The sequence below is a fragment of the Penicillium atrosanguineum genome (assembly GCF_028827265.1).
Source record: "Penicillium atrosanguineum strain IBT 20685 chromosome Unknown utg000008l_segment0_segment0, whole genome shotgun sequence".
NCBI classification, from domain to species: domain Eukaryota; kingdom Fungi; phylum Ascomycota; class Eurotiomycetes; order Eurotiales; family Aspergillaceae; genus Penicillium; species Penicillium atrosanguineum.
The window spans coordinates 1,993,792-2,011,038 of NW_026623140.1; the positions used below are offsets into that span (position 1 = coordinate 1,993,792).

The following is a 17,247-nucleotide window of genomic DNA, read 5'->3' on the forward strand; positions in this document are numbered from 1 at the left end:
TGGAGATAGAGTGGGAGGTCAAGGTTGATTTAGGGCTGCAGAAAAAGCAGGAGTTAGAAGTACCGCAGTGACCTCAACAGCCGGGGGTATCCGGACTTATGCTTCTCTCACGACGCCTATAACGGTGTGAGCATCATCGGCATGTTCATAGTTCGTGAGGATCACGACGTCACTACACACCTGATTTGCTGTCCCGTGCAGCGTAGTCTAACCAGATCGGGTTAGCGTTGGTGGTCCATGACGAAGTCGAGCTGCAGCGAACAACGTTACTTTCACTCTCTTTAGCTTTTACACTACTTTCTTCTTTTTTGCGCTGCGGGGCCTGTGACGTGGATCAATATATTGCTGCCTGAGTCCTAGCCGGGTCCTGACCGAGTCCTCGAGTCCCTTCAGCCCTGATCGACCCATGGCGACGTGGGCATACCCCCCACTGCCTGTTGAGCAGTTGACCCGCGAGGCCGACTCCGCACTGGTACGTAAAAAAGGCAAGCCCTTACCGATCTTCCCTGGTGCCCTGGTTCCAGAATGGATTATCTGAGGGATCGGTGTGGAGCCTGTCGTCTTATACCAACACCCAATTTTTAGGCCCGTGAATTGGCGTGGCTTCTCCAGTCACTACAGGAGTCACTAGCCTCGCTCAAAGAAGGTCTCCTAGAATGCGCTGCCCTGCTGGCGCCACAGGAACCCGGTTCGACCCTAGTCCTGTCGTCATTACGGTCCGAACATGTCAAAGGGTTTGTGACTCGTGTCGGCACTCAGGTGGTCAAAGGGGTATGTGCCCAAGATCTTATCTCGCGCGAATCGGGGCTAATCTAGGCCTGCCGCTAGGATATCCAACTCCGTCTGAGCTCGTTACCGCCTCCACGGGGTGCGCCCAGCACCCGCCTCACCTTGTCCCAGTCTCCCGATGCTCCGGGCATGGTTTTGCCGCAGCTCGTGTCCGTACGAAACTTGGTCAATCAGAGCTTGGACATCGTGGATGTCAGCACGTACACGGGAGACCCCTTGAATGCAAGCTTCATCTTCAGCCAGCTGCATCTCCTGCATGAGACGATCAGCGAGGCACGTCAAATGTTGAAGGGGGATGGGGACGTGCGTGGAAATTGGTGGGACAGCAGTGCCGCCGACAACGTAAGTTCAACTTCATTTGTTTCACATGAGCCGCAGCTAACGATGATCCAGACCTTCGATCCTCCACCCCCTCCTTACCTTTCCTTTCACCTTTCCATTGCAGATTCTGCGTTGGTTCTTCTTGTCCGTACCCTCGAAAGCACAACTATGGCGCAGGCTCCCTCCGCCTTCGCCTCGGATATCTCCTTGACAGGGTTCTCCCTGCGAGACCGCATCTTCGGAGCCCGTAATCGAGCGCATGATGAGGCAGGCGACGTATTCACATGGAAAGGCGAGGAAGTACACGTTCGTGAGAAAGTGCGGGTAGAAAGCCAAGACCCCAGCTTGATGGCGGTTATGGCCAAGTTGACAGCCTTAGAGCATGAAGTGATGCGCTGGGTGGCAGCCCTGCGGATATTGATGGGTAACGAGGAGACCGAGAGCGAGACATAGACGTTCGCATTTTTTATATACCCTCTCTAGCTCGATAGCATTAAATTGCCGGATCGAATCTAGAACTTGAGTTTTACCTGATCAATATCCTTCAGTAGAGTAGAGAACAGAATGTGTCTTGTCTCTTCCGAACCGGGTAGCAGTGTAGGTGATCCCTGTTGGCATCGCAAACTCAACGGGGTGAAGGGGTTCTCGCATACGTTTCTAGTGCGTCACCGAAGCCCATCAAGATCTGTAGACAAATGAATCTCATCCAAATCCGGATCCATTCACTTCATAGTCCCAAGTGGATTCAATCGTGAGCTGGACCGACGGGCCAGCCAATGAGCGGCCCGCTGTTTGTGATAGCGCGCGGGTCTTGGCTTTAATTTTCTGGAGCTTCTTCGTCTTTTCTGTTCTCCTTGAAACCCAGCGCCCGAGTTCGAATGATGCTGTCCAGACCTTCAGCATCGAGCGCCAGCTGTCCTCATGCTCGGCAGCTGCTGCGACCCCGGGTTTCTCGCCCTGTGAGTTCGCGACAGGCTCACCGAGTTACGGGCTGCACCGCGACACAGCAGAAACGAAGCATAACCCAACAACGCCCCTATTCGGTCGTTTCTCAACCCCCTCCATACAAAGGGTGTTCCCTGAAGCCCACAGTGCCGCAATGGGCTCCCGGACAGAGAGCCATGTCCACCGCAGCGACCTCCGCCGAAGCGCCGCAGCCCAGCGAAGCGGAACGCATCAACGCCCTGATCGAGCGCATCAATGCGAATGACGACGATATGGCCCAGTTGATGCATGAGCTAGATATGATGGGGGACCCGGAAGATATGGAGGGCCTGCGGGAGCTGGTTGAGTTCATCAGCCAGCGAGACCAACACACCCCAGAATCCTGGGTGCACCTAGTCCGACAGTCATTCGGGGAGACGATTCCGGAGGGAGTTCTGGGAGAATCTGAAATGAAACTTTATACAACTCTCTATGGTGAACCGATCATCCAGGAGATCTTCGAAGAGTCCTTAGCGGAGGAAGAGGAGCAGGAATCTGACCAATTATTGCGCGAGAACGAAGGAGGGAACTGGGAAGAAATCAAATACGAGGAAGAAGCGGAGGTTGAAGATGATGTTCCAGTTGTGTACGATATGGAGGCTACCCCCGAGGAAGAGGAAACAATCGCCATGCGCCGGACTCGTGAAGTGGCTGAGCAGCTCGGTGGAGAGATCATGCTGGAGCAGTTTGAGAACGAGGCCGTTCCGGATTCTGCTCCACGAGCTCACGCATTGACGACAGATGGCAAGTTCCAGACAGATCCTAGCACGATCAATCTGCCAAAAAACACTGTCACCGGTCCTATTTCGATCATTCTGTCCGAGTTCTCCAACAAGCATATCGCTGATACCGCTCGTCGCCTGTTCGGTGGACCGGGCTTGCCTCATTCCACTACAACTGCTCCTCCGCGTGCTCAGCTCCCACAGCTTGCGATTCCGATCAACGCATCCCAAAACTTTATGGGGGAAATGGAGGCCAATGCTTTCCTGGCAGCCTTGTACCCCGGGATCTACGCCTCAACACTCAGCGTGCTGGTCGAACTTCGCAAACGATTGGGATCTGAGTGGATTCGTGGACTCATTTCTCAAGAAGGCGGTCCTAATGTCCTTGATGCTAGTGGCGGTGGTGCTGGAATCCTGGCCTGGAGAGATACTGTTCGTGCTGAGTGGGAGAGTATGGTGCCCGATCACCCCGATGGAGATCCTATCCCGTATGGTCGATCGACTGTTCTGGCAGCCGCGGATACGCTGCGCTTGCGTGCGAGCGCAATTCTAGACAACACAACATTCCTCCCTCGCTTACCGGACTACCTCCATGTTCGCGATGCACCAACCGTGCATGATAAGCGGGAGGCTCCTAAGCGGAAGCAGTTTGACGTGATTATTGCGCCACACTCTCTTCTCAACTTTGACGAAGAATACGAGCGCAAGCTCTACGTCCAGAACCTTTGGGCAATGCTCAACCCCAACGGTGGGATTTTAATTTTGCTCGAGAAGGGTCGCCAAAAGGGCTTTGAGGCAATTGCCAGCGCCCGTGAGATGCTGCTCAAGCGCCATATCGCGAGTCCCGGTTCTACGGAATATGATACCGCCCTGGAATCCCCCGAAGACAACGTGACCACGACCAAAGAGCCTGGTATGATCATTGCGCCCTGTACCAATCACTCGACGTGTCCCATGCACAATACTGCCGGGCCGACGAAGGGCCGCAGGGACTACTGCCATTTCGAACAGCGGTACATCCGTCCGGATTTCCTGCAGCGCATCATGGGCGCTAAGGATCGCAACCACGAAGACCTCAAGTTCAGTTATCTCGCCGTGCAACGAGGCAGGGATTTGCGACAAGAGCGCGGTATTCGCCAGGATTCCGAGGCAACAGACGCTGCATTCGAAGGATTTGAGCACCGAAGCGAATCGTTGCCGGCAATCCAGCCTCTTGCTCTTCCTCGCGCAGTCTACCCGCCCATGAAACGCCGCGGTCACGTCATTTTCGACCTCTGCACGCCGGCCGGCAAGATCGAGCGCTGGACAGTCCCGCGCTCTTACAGTCGCCAGGCCTACCGCGACGCCCGCAAATCCCACTGGGGAGACCTATGGGCCCTCGGAGCGAAGACCCGCGTTCCGCGCAATCTGAACCTCGGCGACAAGCACGGCGAGGGCAAGAAAGAGCGTCTTGCTCGCCGGGCCGCAGACAAGGCTGCGTCGCGTGAGGCTGACGAAGAGGGCGACATGGATGAACATGCCCGCGACGAGGAAGAAGAGGAAGGCGAGGAGTCGGCAAATGGCAGACGGGATCGATCTGCACTCCCTGAGGTCCCCATGCGGAAGAAGGGCCAGAATATCCCGAGCTGGAAGAAACATGCGGATAAGAAGAGGATTCGACTAGCCGTGAGGAAGCAATCTGCGGCAGATCTTTAAGCATTCGTTGGGTCTGGTCTCTCAGGGATCTGGACTAGCATTGGGTTGATTGGCGTTCGTATTGAAATTGAAAACAATGTAATTGTACTACTAACCACGGCATTCTGGCATGAGGAATGGGAATTGGGGACTTTGTACTATAGAATTCATCTTCACACCAGATTCAGCTGTGAATACAGTTTCTTCACTCTGGAAATTCGTTTGACTTAATTGCTTTGTAAATCTTTCTTTGCTTAGTTTTTTAAGAGACTTTACCTCCCATTTGAGCTTCAATATTGGTGGGTATCTTTGTGTGTTCGTACATTTCGAAACTTCATGATCGTAAAGTTGACCTCGATGGTCTCAACCTGGCTAGGGTTGATAGGGCCCTCGAAGAGTTGAGCCTCGACTGGATTTCCGTTTCTTCTCAAAGGCTATTGGGCTGGGGAAGTCCATCGCAAATGCAGCTGGAACAAGCTCCCGGAGAGAAGAACGCCCGAAAAGCAGAGACGACGGGTTCAATCCACCGATAAATTGTCTTCCAAGCATGTCAGCCGATTGCTCGTTGTGACTGGATGAGAACTGGGATGTAATGATAGCATTAAACATGCCACACCAGGTCGAGGCAGTTTGATGCAATTTAGAACTGTTCCAAATGGGCCAGCTCACTGCGCAGCCATACTCTTTCTCAACTGTCTCTGCCGCTGAGTACTCTGCAACTCCAAGCGATCAACCGCATACTTGAGACGCTCCTTCTTCTGTACCAATCTGCGTAGCTCAGCGGCCTTCGAGGCAGCGCTGGTACTCGACCCCGCCGGACGACCCCGCAGCGCGCTGCTCTTTGCTGAAGCTTTGTTTTCCGACTTGGAAGAGAGGCGGCCTTCTTGCAAGTCACATTTAGCCTTTAGGCTTTCCTCGCGTCGTGAGAGCTTGTCAACGTAGTTTGAGGCGAGGGAGAGTAGGTGCGCGATACTCGGTGTGATTTCGTCTAGGAGGGATTGTTGGGCTTCGCGCAGGGTTGGTTCTGGTAAGAGTTCAAAGTGCTGTTTAAGTCGTAATTAGCCCACAGTTCTTGTTATTGGCGAGTATTCTGACGTTTGGGACTGCGTACTCGTGTTGTTTGGAGGACTTTGCAAAGGCGGGGGAAGTCATTGACGCCGGAATCAAGGGTAGTGATGGAGTTGTCGAGAAGCTGCAGGGACGACTGCAGCGACGAAACCGACGATGCTAGCGAAGATGCCATTTCGAATAAGTGGGACTGTTGATGTTGTTCGAGTCATTAAGTGTTGCGCTCTTGTTTACATGGTCGCACATCGGAACGGAACGGTAAAACGGCCACCGCCCCCAAAAGCGGCAAGGCGTCTCGGACCGGGCAAACTCCAACCTCACTTCTCCTCTCTCTCCTGCATCACCATCCCCGCGAACACCGAATTAACCTATTCGCACCATCTGCCACTATGTCTCTTCTCGGAAAGAAGTTCCCCGGTCTCTTGGGTATGTTTTGCCGATTCCGCGATGCGGTCTTGTGCGCCACGGCCTGATGATCCCGAAACTAACCCGCTCGTGAATAGCCTCGCCCATGACTCCCTTCTTCGCTGCCGGTACGAATACCTGATTCCCGTTCTATATCCACAATAATACGGAGCTGAATCGATGCTCCATTCGCTTCCTTTTCCGAATGAGACGCTATCTATAAATCATTGTTCTAACGAATCCCCTTTTCAGGTGCCATCGTTCTGTACGGCGTCAACTCCCTCCAGAACGCTCTGTCCCAGAGTGAGTGCACCCAGCACCTTCCAATCCTTATCTCGACCAATATCGGAGCTCCTATGCGACGGATGATATGAAGCGCCAAACTCCGATAACGGTCGGCCTATATACACCTTTGAACGTTAGACTGACACTATTCCTATAGCCGCCGAGTACAAGAACGACCCCCGCAACCCCAACGCCAAGGCCGGTAACGGTCACTAAATTGGACCTACGATGAGGCACTGAGATACCACCTTGTGTGGCGTGAGCAGGAACGGATCGAGCCGTTGTGCATGGGGTGTATGTGAATCGAAGGCCCCTGCTCGGCTATGATCCGCAAAGTGTTTGACGTGTGCGGGCGGTTTGCCCTCTGTCCAGGCATATAGAAGATTCCCTACATGGTGACTTGGATCAATTCACAAGCTGTACCACTACTATCTTTGGCGCGTGGCCGAGTTGTGTCGTAGGTTGTAGTACGATCGCCGTTTGCCCTGGCTATTCTATCAGCTCGGCAGCTGAGAAGGTATAGTCCGGGCCATCCGAGCTATTGCCGTGCATTGGCATGTCATTGGCATGTCTATTAGGCTTGTAGACGGCCGGCTGAGGTCGGGCTGTAATATGTGCGCTATATTCTAATGAGTAGTGCTTGTTTCGCGATTCACCCATGGTGGCAGCACTACTAGCTATCCTTCAATGAGAACAAATACTATGGAAATTAAACCATGGCAAATTTAAGCTAGTGTTGTAGTACCTGTTAGTCCCGTTGAAGTGTCGAAATCTTGAGGGTCACGCTAAACCCGATCGGGACCCGCATCTTTTTGCCAACTCCGCCGCGACTCCAGGACATCACGATTCTCCCCAGCTCTTACCACAACACCCTCGGGAACCCGCCAAAATGTCGAAAGCAGCAGCGTCAATGTTCCGGCCCAAGAAGCTGGACCTCTCTGGCTTCGTCAATACCCGCCTGATCCGTGATCACAACAAGCGCAATGCCTTCGAACAGATGGAGCCCGAACGGTAAGAACCTCTCGCCTTGGCCGGCGAAGTGCGCCTTCGGACATGCCCTCACTGCTTTCAATGATGGCCTGTTGTCTCTGACTCTTTCGCAATAGGCAAGCGCTCCGCTACCTGATCCGCAACACTACCCTCCCCCAGCGTGTCCGCGCCCAGGCCCAGCTCCAGCTGTCGCAGATGCACGTCTACACTCGCCCGACACAGATCAAGAACCGTTGTGTGGCTTCAGGAACTGCTCGCAGTGTTTTCCGCGATTTCAGACTCAACCGAGTGCGTACAGAGCCTTTGATGGTGCCATCGGACTGAATAATGGGTTACTGACTGGGGTTTCTTAGTTCCAATTCCGTATGCAGGCACTCGCTGGCGAGCTTCCCGGTGTCAAGAAGGCCAGTTGGTAAGCGTGAGGTGTTTGAATAACAGGGTTGATGTGTATGAGAAATTTGGACGGCGTTCGCTTCGCTTCTTTTGCATTGAAGCATGTACAGTATAGAATATCAGACAACTTTTCATGATGTTGTTTTCTTCAGAATTGCGGTATCTTTACGGTCTCATCGTTGATGGTCTTGATGGGGTAGATCCATTCGGGAAAAGTCCATTTCTTTTCTGGTGAAAGTGAGACTGTGGACGTTTGTATAGTCCAGTTTGATGCTCTCCCCGATACCAGTCTTGTTTTCCTACATATATGACCCCATCCTTTATAAAGTCTCTTCCTTGCCCTTTTCACTGTCACATCACTCTGTTTCTCTTTCCCAGCTGTACTCGACATAGTTGCAACACAACCTCTAGCCAAGATGTTCGTCTACAGCAACACGAACTTGCCTCCCGACCCTGAGTATCCACCGGAACTCGAGAGGCTAGGGTGAGTGCCCCAAGTTACAGTGGAAAGGAAACCATATATCTTACTTCACCCGCAGATTCTTCATCACCGAGAAAGATATGATCCGCCGTATTAACGATCCAGACTTGGAATATAAGTACAAGATCAACCGCAATGATCGGTTCAACATCAGGAACCGCGCGGCCATGAACGGTTGGTACAAATATTACACTGCAGTAACGGCATTTACTAACATATGTGATTGAATCCAGAGGCAATTCGCAACATTGTCCTCCCACGTCTCGCGGATGCCGGCCTGGAGACTCTGCGCCTTCCTTTCCGCGACGGCCACCCCCCACGAGACAGTTTCCCCTCTGAAACCCATGTGCCAGTCCTGGTATCTCCCAATCTTTTGAATGCACCTCGCATCATCCTGGTGTTCGGCGAGCCCATCCAGGACATAGGCATCTGGTCATATCGAGCCATCCTCCAGGATGGTATCAACATTGGATCGGCCGTGAGTTTCACCAAGGCCGTCCTCGGAGAAAGCAAAGGCGAAGAGTGCTCCGGGGAAAGAACAGACACCGCGCTCATCCTGGCCAACACGGGCCAGCTGCTTTGGCATTGCGGTACTACTCGTGCCATCACAACCCAGACATGGCTCGCGAACTCTCGTCCTTCTGGCGCCTCCGATCAAGCTGGCATGTCTCACCGCAACGTGATCCCCTGGAACAGGGACTGGCAGGAGCATATTAACTATGTCTTTCAGGCTTTATGGAGGTACCTCGGACCCTCGAGCCGTGTCGATGTGATTGGCATGTCTGAGGGTGGTCTGGGTGCCATCAATTATCTGATGGATCACTGTAAGTGGCCACTTACCAAGATAACTCTACCCAAAAAGGAACCATTCAAATCTAACCATGATTGAACAGGGGAGAGATGGCGCCCTTATATCTCAGCCATGTGTCTCGCCGACCCGCTTCAGAGTACCAACGTTGAAATCGACGTGGGCACACTAGTCGACCCGACTTCATTCACTGCATTCATGTCCTCGCGCTGTCGCGCTTATATTGTCTCTCAAGATGAAGCAGACACGCCCCAGATGGGCTACCGCCACCATGGCTGTAATTGCTACTCATCTGGTGAGACTGAAAATAGCGAGGGCATCATGCTCAGTGCCTGGCCACACATGCTCGCCTGGCTCGACATTCTCTACAATGACCGCACTTATGCAGAGGAAGTCGTTGTCATGGGCGCTGATATGGACGACAACATGCAGCAGGCCATGGAAAGGCTGGCATACAAAACTGGGAATGGGTTTGAGATGGACTCTATCGCGGAGCCAGAAACAGTGAACCAGGGTACCCAAGATGATGATCTGAAGGACGGGGGCGTGAAATTGCAGGCCAAAATTACGGACATGAAGCAGAAGACCATCACCGAGGACGTCAAGCAGGAGACCATGGAATGGGTAGATGCGATGGGAAATCACACTCAGGACAGGGTTGTCAAGGCAGAGGAGCCCAGTATAAAGACAGCCACCTCACCTGCTCCGGAGAAGACGATCATGCAGGCCATCAAAGCTGCGATTTACGAGAGCGATGACGGCTATTTTGGGGATGTTGAGGAAATGGCAAGATCTTACATGCAGCGCTCGGCCTCGGTATCGGAGACGGAGACGGATTCTTTTTGATTTGTCTTTGATGCATGGAGCTTGAGGCATCCTAGGCAGATCTCTGATCCAAAGGTGCTTATTCTACTCGATCAAGAAGCGAAATGCTATGAGTTTCCAAGCCATAGTCATAGGCAATAGATTGGGAGTTATTCCATCTTCTGCTCTTGCATTTCTGCAAACTGTCTATCTATAACCCGGGGCACAGCAAGGTAGAAAGCGGAGGATAAAGTTAGTAGAGCGCACATCTGCTGTGTAACGTAAGTCATCGAGAGTCAAGGTAGGTCAGATTTCGAAAGATCACTCAAAATTCCAGCACCATCATTCAAGTGGTCACAACAAGCATTCTGAGCGTTTCGCTGCAGTGCTGATCGGTGCGACCATCAGTCGGTGCGGGATGGCGCAATCAAGGCACCCCTGGAATGTCGCCTCTGGAGTTGAGCCAGTTGAGCTTAAGCTTGACCTTGAACTTGAGCGTGACCCCGCAACTTTCCACTCTCAACTCTCCCCTGTCAACTCGCCGACTATCGCATCTTCATCTCTGCATCATTGTCGCCATCGACATCATCGACATCATCCTTGAACAATCCCACAAGAATCCGTGGATTGGTTTACTCGATGAGAATCAAATTGTCGAGTCAAGGGCCCCTCTTCGGAGCCGGCCGCAGAGAGGGGAAGCCGAGGGGTGCACGATTCACAGTCACAGGGGAAAGCGAAGGTTCCAGCCAGAGCACACATTCGGAGTTTTGATCGAGTAAGAGAATGCAATCGGCACCAGACGGGCAGTTTTGATCGAGTAACGGGCACTGATAATGGCTCTCGGAACGAACGGCCCCGGTTCTGCAGAGCCACAACCGAGACCAGTGCAGCGTCGGAGGTGCCCGATGCCACTGTCTGTCCCTCGATAACCGCTGCCGCTTCGCCCAACCACCGTGCGCTCTGCGTACCACAATTTGTGTCTTCGCCGCCTCAGCACAGATTTTGTGGCTCCAACCACGGTTCATACCCGCAATTCTTACCATTCTCACCATATACCCCTAGGTATACACCAAGAAGATCCTCCCTGCGCTCAGGCATCCCCCGATAGGGCAAAGGTGAAGGCATTCGTGATCATGCACGGTGCAGGGTGCACGCTGACTGGCTCTGGGCCGGCCGATTAACCACCCGATGTCAATTATCGAGTAATCGCTTCACCCTCCGGCACCGCACCGGGTGGGACTCCCCACGGCATTGAGGTCGAAGACAGACCGGTGGGTCGCCGCAATCCCCCGCCCAAAGGTCCAAATTTTCAGGGCGAGGACTGTTATTTATACAGCTTTCCCCCAGACGTGGGCTCTTATCTACTCCCCTTGTCCCTCGTTCCGATAAGCACCTTTGGTCTTTATCTCGTCCATACGATTGGTCGTCTTATCTTTTACGCCGCTGCTTTCTTATACTCTTTCTAACTCTTTTCAACTCTACTTTCTGCTCCCCACACTTTCTTTCCCCGCTTGTGAAATATACTATACTCGGGCAAGAGTTCTGGAGCTATGGCGACTAACATGCCCTCCATCGCCGTCGTGGCGTCGTCTCGTGCCGTTATCTCTGGCCGTCTGACTTCCGCTACTATTGTTATCTCTAACACTACTGGCAAGATCAACGCCGTCTTCGATTCCGTGATCCCCGCCTCGGAATTCCCTGCCGGCACACCGTATACCGACTACTCGCCCTATGTGTTGCTGCCCGGTCTGGTCGATGCTCACGTTCACCTGAACGAGCCTGGCCGTACCGAGTGGGAGGGCTTCTACACCGGCACCCAGGCTGCTGCCTTTGGTGGTGTCACCACCGTGATTGACATGCCTCTGAACGCCATCCCGCCCACCACCACCGTGGCTAACCTGAACGAGAAGATCAAGGCTGCCACGGGCAAGTGCTGGGTGGATGTTGGCTTCTACGGCGGTATTATTCCCGGAAATGATGCCGATCTCAAGGGTCTTGTCGACGCCGGTGTTCGTGGCTTCAAGGGCTTCTTGATTGATAGTGGTGTAAGTGATCACCTCAAGTATGTTTCTTCTTCCGCCATACTAACCGATCTCTCAGGTTGATGAGTTCCCTGCTGTGGCTCAGGACGATATTCACAAGGCCATGGCTGCGTTGGCAGATGAGGCCACCACGCTCATGTTCCACGCTGAAATGGTGCCTCCCATCACTAAGTCGGTTGGTGACGAGACCCAGACATCGGCTCCCCCGGCTGCCCCGGCTGGTCCTCTGGAAGCCTACTCGACTTTCTTGGCCTCTAGGCCCTCGGACTTCGAGACTTGCGCCGTGGAGCGTATCATATCCATGGCCCACCTTGCCCCCAACCTCCAACTGCACATCGTTCACTTGTCTGCCATGGAGGCCATTCCCCTCCTCCGGGAGGCCCGCGCTAACGGTGTCAAGATTACCGCTGAGACCTGCTTCCACTACTTGTCTTTGGCTGCCGAGCAAGTGCGTGATGGCGACACTCGCCACAAGTGCTGCCCTCCCATTCGCTCTCAGCTCAACCAGGATGGCCTGTGGGAGGAGCTGGAGAAGCACAGCAGTGACGGCGTCATCAAGACCGTCGTTTCCGACCACTCTCCCTGCACACCCAACCTGAAGCAACTTCCTTCTCACATTCCTGGCAACTGCCACGCCGAGTCAGGCAAGGAGGAGACAGGCGACTTCTTCTCCGCCTGGGGCGGTATCTCCTCCGTTGGCCTGGGTCTTCCCATCCTCTGGACGGAACTCAGCCGCCGCAAGGGCTTGACCCCCTCTCCCAACGACGAGAACACCCGAAACTCCCTGCAAGACGTTGTTCGTCTGTGCTGCACCAACACCGCCGCCCAGGTCGGTCTGGAGAGCCACAAGGGAGACCTGCGCGTGGGCTTCGACGCCGACATCTGTGTCTTCGACGACTCCGCCGAGTGGGTCGTCGAGCCCAGTACCATGCTCTTCCGCAACAAGTGCTCGCCCTATCAGGGCAAGACACTGCGCGGCATGGTCCGCGAGACCTGGCTCCGTGGCGAGCGCATCTTCGGCCGTGACGTGGGCTTCGACTCCAAGACTCCGGCTGGCAAGCTGCTTCTCGAGAAGCGGGCCTAAGCACCTCATCTCATTTCTTTCGCATTCATGTGTCTCCATGAAAGTTGACCTTTCTCGGCAGCGCAACATCATTTTCCTTTCTTATTCCTGCATCTCGTTCCTCGGTCGAGTCGGTGACGAGCACTAATGACTGAACAGCATTCATACCCGTGTTAGAGTAATGGCCACGCATATAGCTTTAGGCATAGAATACGAACAAAAGCATTCTTCGTCTTATAATGGGGTATCTAGTAGCCGAAATTGTACATAGTATTACACGAGCATGTCATGACTGCTCTTTTTCCTTCTCGTACTTCTCCCTGACCCTTCGTCTTACACCTCCATTCACGCCTTTACCCCAAATCTCAACTTCCTCGTACTCTTCGGTATTCTCAACCTGTCCACCATCCTGTACCTCCCCAACAACAGTCTTGCGCTCCTTAAACTTTCTCTCCTCTACTCGAGCCCTCTCAATCTTCCCCACATACGCCACATACAAGAACGACTCAGCAACAGCGACCGTCAACGCCGCGAACAGCGACAATAGAACCTTGACAGCCGCCGACGCGCCGCCAGTCGCCTGCTCTTCAGACAATATATCAAGTCGCGGCCCCGTCGCTGAAGAGAATATCCTCGCTAGGATATTCGGCATTGTAAACTTCGTCAAGGCCCAATACGTGCTGAATCCGGTCACCAGCACCGAGATAAAGATGTTGAACACCAATGACGGCGTGAGCGTGTCTTCAGTGATGCTCTCATTGCTGGTCGCAGTGTGTCTGTCCGCGTCGTTCGGATTGGGGATAAAGCTTGGGTTTAGGAGGCGCTGGTAGGCGGCTTTTTCTTCGGCGGCGAGGAGACGGGCTTTAGATGCAAGATATTCAGGGCTCTAGGGAAGTCCTGGTTAGTGTGTTATTTCAGTGGGGATGTCAACCGTGACACGTACAGGCTCGGGTTTCTTCGGCGGAGGCGGGACGTAGACTTTCGTGCCACAAAGAAGACCACTTAGGATCGTAGGGCTGCGACTTGTGTCCTGTGTTGCGGTGTATTCGGCATCGACCTGGAGGTACTTTGACAAGCGGAGGATCTGGTCGTGCGCGATCGGCCCATTGAGTTCCAGCGTCGCAGGAAGCTCCAGTTCCTGACGCCGCGAAGCAGGCACTACCTCGAAGGCAGCGAGGATTCGTTCCGTCGTGACGAGAGGGACCATTCTGTGGTGATTACAGTGACGTGGAGCGGAGAGGACAGCTGCGGCGGAGCGGGAACAAGAAATGTAAATCTCCGGACTCAAGCTCCCCACTTTGCACCTTCACCACAGCGTCGCAGCCATGGCAGACTCTAAGAGCAAGGCGTGAGTCTCCAATGCTCCTTGAATCCCACCTTTGAGCCCTTTTGCCCATTTTCAATCCCACCCCCCACCACGGGCCTCCCTAATCGCTGTTGGCCGTGTGCCCTCACTAACCCCTCCATCTCGCAGCCCGGTCACAACACAAACCAACTCGCGGGGAATCCCCGTCGCACCCTTCATCGACAATGTCAGCGACTACGTCTCATCTCGCGCAGAGGTCGAGCCGACCCTTCGCTCCTTCCAGGAGATGATTTCCAAGTACCAGTTCATGGAGGTGAACACGCAGCGTCGCGGCCAGGGCCTGCGCGAGAAGATCCCGGATATCAAGAAAACGTTGGAGATGGTGCGGTTCTTGAAGCTGCGCAAGGAGGTATGCTCTCCCCCCGATAGATATGGGTGTGGGATGTGGGCTAATTTTTGATATAGTCGAACCCGGACTCTGATCTCGAGACGAACTTTGAACTCAATGATACCCTCTACGCTCGTGCTTCTATCTCCCCCGCTGATGCCGAGGAGGTCTATCTCTGGCTCGGTGCTAATGTCATGCTGGCGTATCCGCTGGCTGAGGCTGAGAGTATGCTGGCGGAAAAGTTGTCGGCGGCGGAGATCAGTCTGGGTCATTGTGAGGAGGATCTGGAATTTTTGCGTGAACAGATTACGGTATGTGCATTTGGAAGTCCTTAATTGTTTGTCTTGCGGTTTACTAATTTTCATTAGACACTCGAGGTTGCCACGGCACGCGTTTATAACTGGGACGTTGTGCAACGGCGCAAAGATAAGGCCGAGGGCAAGGACGAGAAGAAATAATCGAGTGAAAATATATCCAGATGACTTATTGAAATTCTTGAATGAAAATGATTTCTACAACACTCAGACACAGGTAAACGATGAAGCCTTGTTCGGATCTCCGCTGGTATACGTGAAGACCTTTGGGTACGGGCAGAGATGACCCGTGCGAGTAGTCGAGCTGGTTGAATGGCCTATGGCTGTGGCGATGCCTTTCAGCGTGTCTGGCACGGTCCCGTTCTCAACCCAGGCTCGCAAGGTATCAAAGACCGTGTCACTGGGATCGAAGCCAGTACCACCACCGCAGTGGCCTACGCCTGGGGCTAGGAAGAAACGGTAGTATTCCGCGACATCTGGGTCGAACTTCATTGCCCGCGTGTAGTAATCCACCGTGCCGTTGGCCGGGATGAGGGGATCCGATATGCCGTGCCAGGCAATCATTTTCGTCCCGGCCAGTTTCATTTCCGTAAGATCGGGGCTCTCCGTTCCAATGACCGAGGCGTATTGGTTCACCGATTGCCGGAACAGACGGTCATAGTCCAGGCGAGTCAGGCTGTCCGTATTGAGCGAGGAATTCCTAGCCAGGAACACCTTCATCCAGTCATCGCTGATGCTGAAGGGAATCACCGTGCAGTTGTGAAGGGAAGTACAGTTCGTCGTGAGCATGCCTGACATATCAGAGTCATAGTGAAAGCCGTGCCATTCGAACCGGCCCTCGGCTGATCGAGGTCCTTCCCAATAGGCATCTGCCAGCTTGGTCATTGCCTTCGTGATCGTAATTGTTCCACTCGGGTCGCTGCAGTTGACTGTGCGGCCGATCATGGAAGATGCCTTGAAGTGGCACTGGCCTGGATACGAGATGATCTTGTCTTTAACACCATCGAGCATATCGCATGCCTCGATGGCTGCGTCTGTGAAGGCATCGAGGACGCATAGAGGGGGTTGTGTATCTGTAGAAGTGTGAGGAAGATAGTTCATGATGGTAGTGCCGGCAACCTACCAAGCAGTTGCGCCATGAACGGAGACCAGAACTCAGACGGGATGAACTTGTCCCAATTGATAGCCGGCGCACCACCAACAATGCCATCAAAGAGATCTGGGTGTTGCTGCGCCATCACATGGCCCTGGCGACCTCCTGTCGAGCACCCATTCCAGTAGGAATACTTGGGTGCCGAACCGTAGTATGTCTCTGTTGCCTTCTTGCCCAGAACTGCCGCTTCTACCAAAGCAACACTAGCAAAGTCCCAAAGGGCAGGCCAATTTGTATTGCCTTCACTCGTCAACCCCCAATCAGCCGTAGAGGCCGTGGTGTTATGTCCCCCATCTGTAGAGGAGGACGAGTAACCAGACATCAGGGGCTCGAGAATCACATCCTCGCCGCCAGCCACCCAGCCACCACCACCATCCATCAAGAAGCGGGAATTCCAATCGCTGGCTTCCAAGGGCAGTCCAATCCATGTGTTGACAACATCGTTCTGTCCAGGGTGGGTATATGTCATATAAACCAAACAAATATTTACAGTAGGCGCTGTCGAGCCGGTTGATGCAGAAATCATCCCGACACCTCCCGTGCCACCGGTACTTGACGAGTTGGCACCATTGTAGTCGTAGACAGCCGTAACATTGAGATTTGTAATATTAATGTTACTGAGAGTGAGAGACGAAAACGTACTCACCGTACAAGACGAAGCGCCAGCCCCCAAAACCCCCTGAGCGAGCCCTGAAAGCGCCATAATAGTCGATATCGATGTCGATATCCAAGAAACCATTTCGCTCAAGCAGTATGTTTGGGTCAAAACTGGGGATCTGGCCCTGACTCGAGCATTGTTGTGATACCTCCCTGGCGGTTCTAAGCTCTCGGAGATATAACAAAGGGATTCTCCCCACAAGTGCGGAAGACAGGTGAGATTGACGATCGGGAGTTGGAGACGGTAGTTTGCAGATTGATGACGTTAGCCTTGATTGGGGATATCTCCACGGAGATGATCGTATTAGGAACATCCGAAGATTAGCCAGTACTCAATGTTGTGGGCCACAGACTTGAAGTGCGGGGAGCTCTGCACGCGCCCCGGATCTGGGGAATCGGCTAGTACTTTCGGCAACACTTGTGCTTATGAATTGTTATAAATCGGGAATTGGGTTTCAATTGGTGAGACTGATTGTTGTTGAGGTGGTTGCCCTCCCCTAAGAGGTTGATCTGAGATCTGGATTCTTGTATCGCGGGGAAGGTAACGTCACTTCTTCATTTCACATTTACCAACACCGCAACAATTCTATACACATATAA

The 17,247-nt window shown here is 53.4% G+C and overlaps 9 protein-coding genes across 9 annotated transcripts; 6 read left to right on the top strand and 3 right to left on the bottom strand.

The window, feature by feature from the left end:
* Window positions 1–406: 406 nt before the first annotated feature.
* N7443_010263 (uncharacterized protein) lies at window positions 407–1,563 on the top strand (the record flags this gene model as incomplete). Its single annotated transcript, XM_056890319.1, has 4 exons — window positions 407–472; window positions 586–771; window positions 829–1,131; window positions 1,183–1,563. 4 exons carry the CDS (start codon window positions 407–409, stop codon window positions 1,561–1,563), a joined length of 936 nt encoding a protein of 311 aa, XP_056736810.1.
* Window positions 1,564–2,231: 668 nt separating this feature from the next.
* Window positions 2,232–4,511, top strand: N7443_010264 (tRNA methyltransferase RSM22; the record flags this gene model as incomplete). The annotated part of the gene is made up of 1 exon (XM_056890320.1): window positions 2,232–4,511. The coding sequence occupies one exon, from the start codon at window positions 2,232–2,234 to the stop codon at window positions 4,509–4,511; it is 2,280 nt and encodes a 759-aa protein (XP_056736811.1).
* Window positions 4,512–5,155: 644 nt separating this feature from the next.
* Window positions 5,156–5,733, bottom strand: N7443_010265 (DASH complex subunit SPC19; the record flags this gene model as incomplete). The annotated part of the gene is made up of 2 exons (XM_056890321.1): window positions 5,156–5,533; window positions 5,602–5,733. The coding sequence occupies 2 exons, from the start codon at window positions 5,731–5,733 to the stop codon at window positions 5,156–5,158; spliced, it is 510 nt and encodes a 169-aa protein (XP_056736812.1).
* A 1,404-nt stretch (window positions 5,734–7,137) lies between these two features.
* N7443_010266 (mitochondrial 37S ribosomal protein uS14m) lies at window positions 7,138–7,562 on the top strand (the record flags this gene model as incomplete). Its single annotated transcript, XM_056890322.1, has 2 exons — window positions 7,138–7,259; window positions 7,355–7,562. The coding sequence occupies 2 exons, from the start codon at window positions 7,138–7,140 to the stop codon at window positions 7,560–7,562; spliced, it is 330 nt and encodes a 109-aa protein (XP_056736813.1).
* Window positions 7,563–8,047: 485 nt separating this feature from the next.
* N7443_010267 (uncharacterized protein) lies at window positions 8,048–9,766 on the top strand (the record flags this gene model as incomplete). The annotated part of the gene is made up of 4 exons (XM_056890323.1): window positions 8,048–8,115; window positions 8,171–8,286; window positions 8,346–8,936; window positions 9,006–9,766. 4 exons carry the CDS (start codon window positions 8,048–8,050, stop codon window positions 9,764–9,766), a joined length of 1,536 nt encoding a protein of 511 aa, XP_056736814.1.
* A 1,508-nt stretch (window positions 9,767–11,274) lies between these two features.
* Window positions 11,275–12,850, top strand: N7443_010268 (allantoinase alX; the record flags this gene model as incomplete). The annotated part of the gene is made up of 2 exons (XM_056890324.1): window positions 11,275–11,769; window positions 11,825–12,850. The coding sequence occupies 2 exons, from the start codon at window positions 11,275–11,277 to the stop codon at window positions 12,848–12,850; spliced, it is 1,521 nt and encodes a 506-aa protein (XP_056736815.1).
* Window positions 12,851–13,115: 265 nt separating this feature from the next.
* On the bottom strand, window positions 13,116–14,036 carry N7443_010269 (TMEM199/VMA12 family protein; the record flags this gene model as incomplete). Its single annotated transcript, XM_056890325.1, has 2 exons — window positions 13,116–13,715; window positions 13,773–14,036. The coding sequence occupies 2 exons, from the start codon at window positions 14,034–14,036 to the stop codon at window positions 13,116–13,118; spliced, it is 864 nt and encodes a 287-aa protein (XP_056736816.1).
* Window positions 14,037–14,154: 118 nt separating this feature from the next.
* Window positions 14,155–14,981, top strand: N7443_010270 (tubulin-binding prefolding complex subunit PAC10; the record flags this gene model as incomplete). The annotated part of the gene is made up of 4 exons (XM_056890326.1): window positions 14,155–14,177; window positions 14,304–14,544; window positions 14,601–14,834; window positions 14,892–14,981. 4 exons carry the CDS (start codon window positions 14,155–14,157, stop codon window positions 14,979–14,981), a joined length of 588 nt encoding a protein of 195 aa, XP_056736817.1.
* A 63-nt stretch (window positions 14,982–15,044) lies between these two features.
* Window positions 15,045–16,693, bottom strand: N7443_010271 (putative feruloyl esterase; the record flags this gene model as incomplete). The annotated part of the gene is made up of 2 exons (XM_056890327.1): window positions 15,045–15,910; window positions 15,961–16,693. 2 exons carry the CDS (start codon window positions 16,691–16,693, stop codon window positions 15,045–15,047), a joined length of 1,599 nt encoding a protein of 532 aa, XP_056736818.1.
* Between the last annotated feature and the right edge of the window lie 554 nt (window positions 16,694–17,247).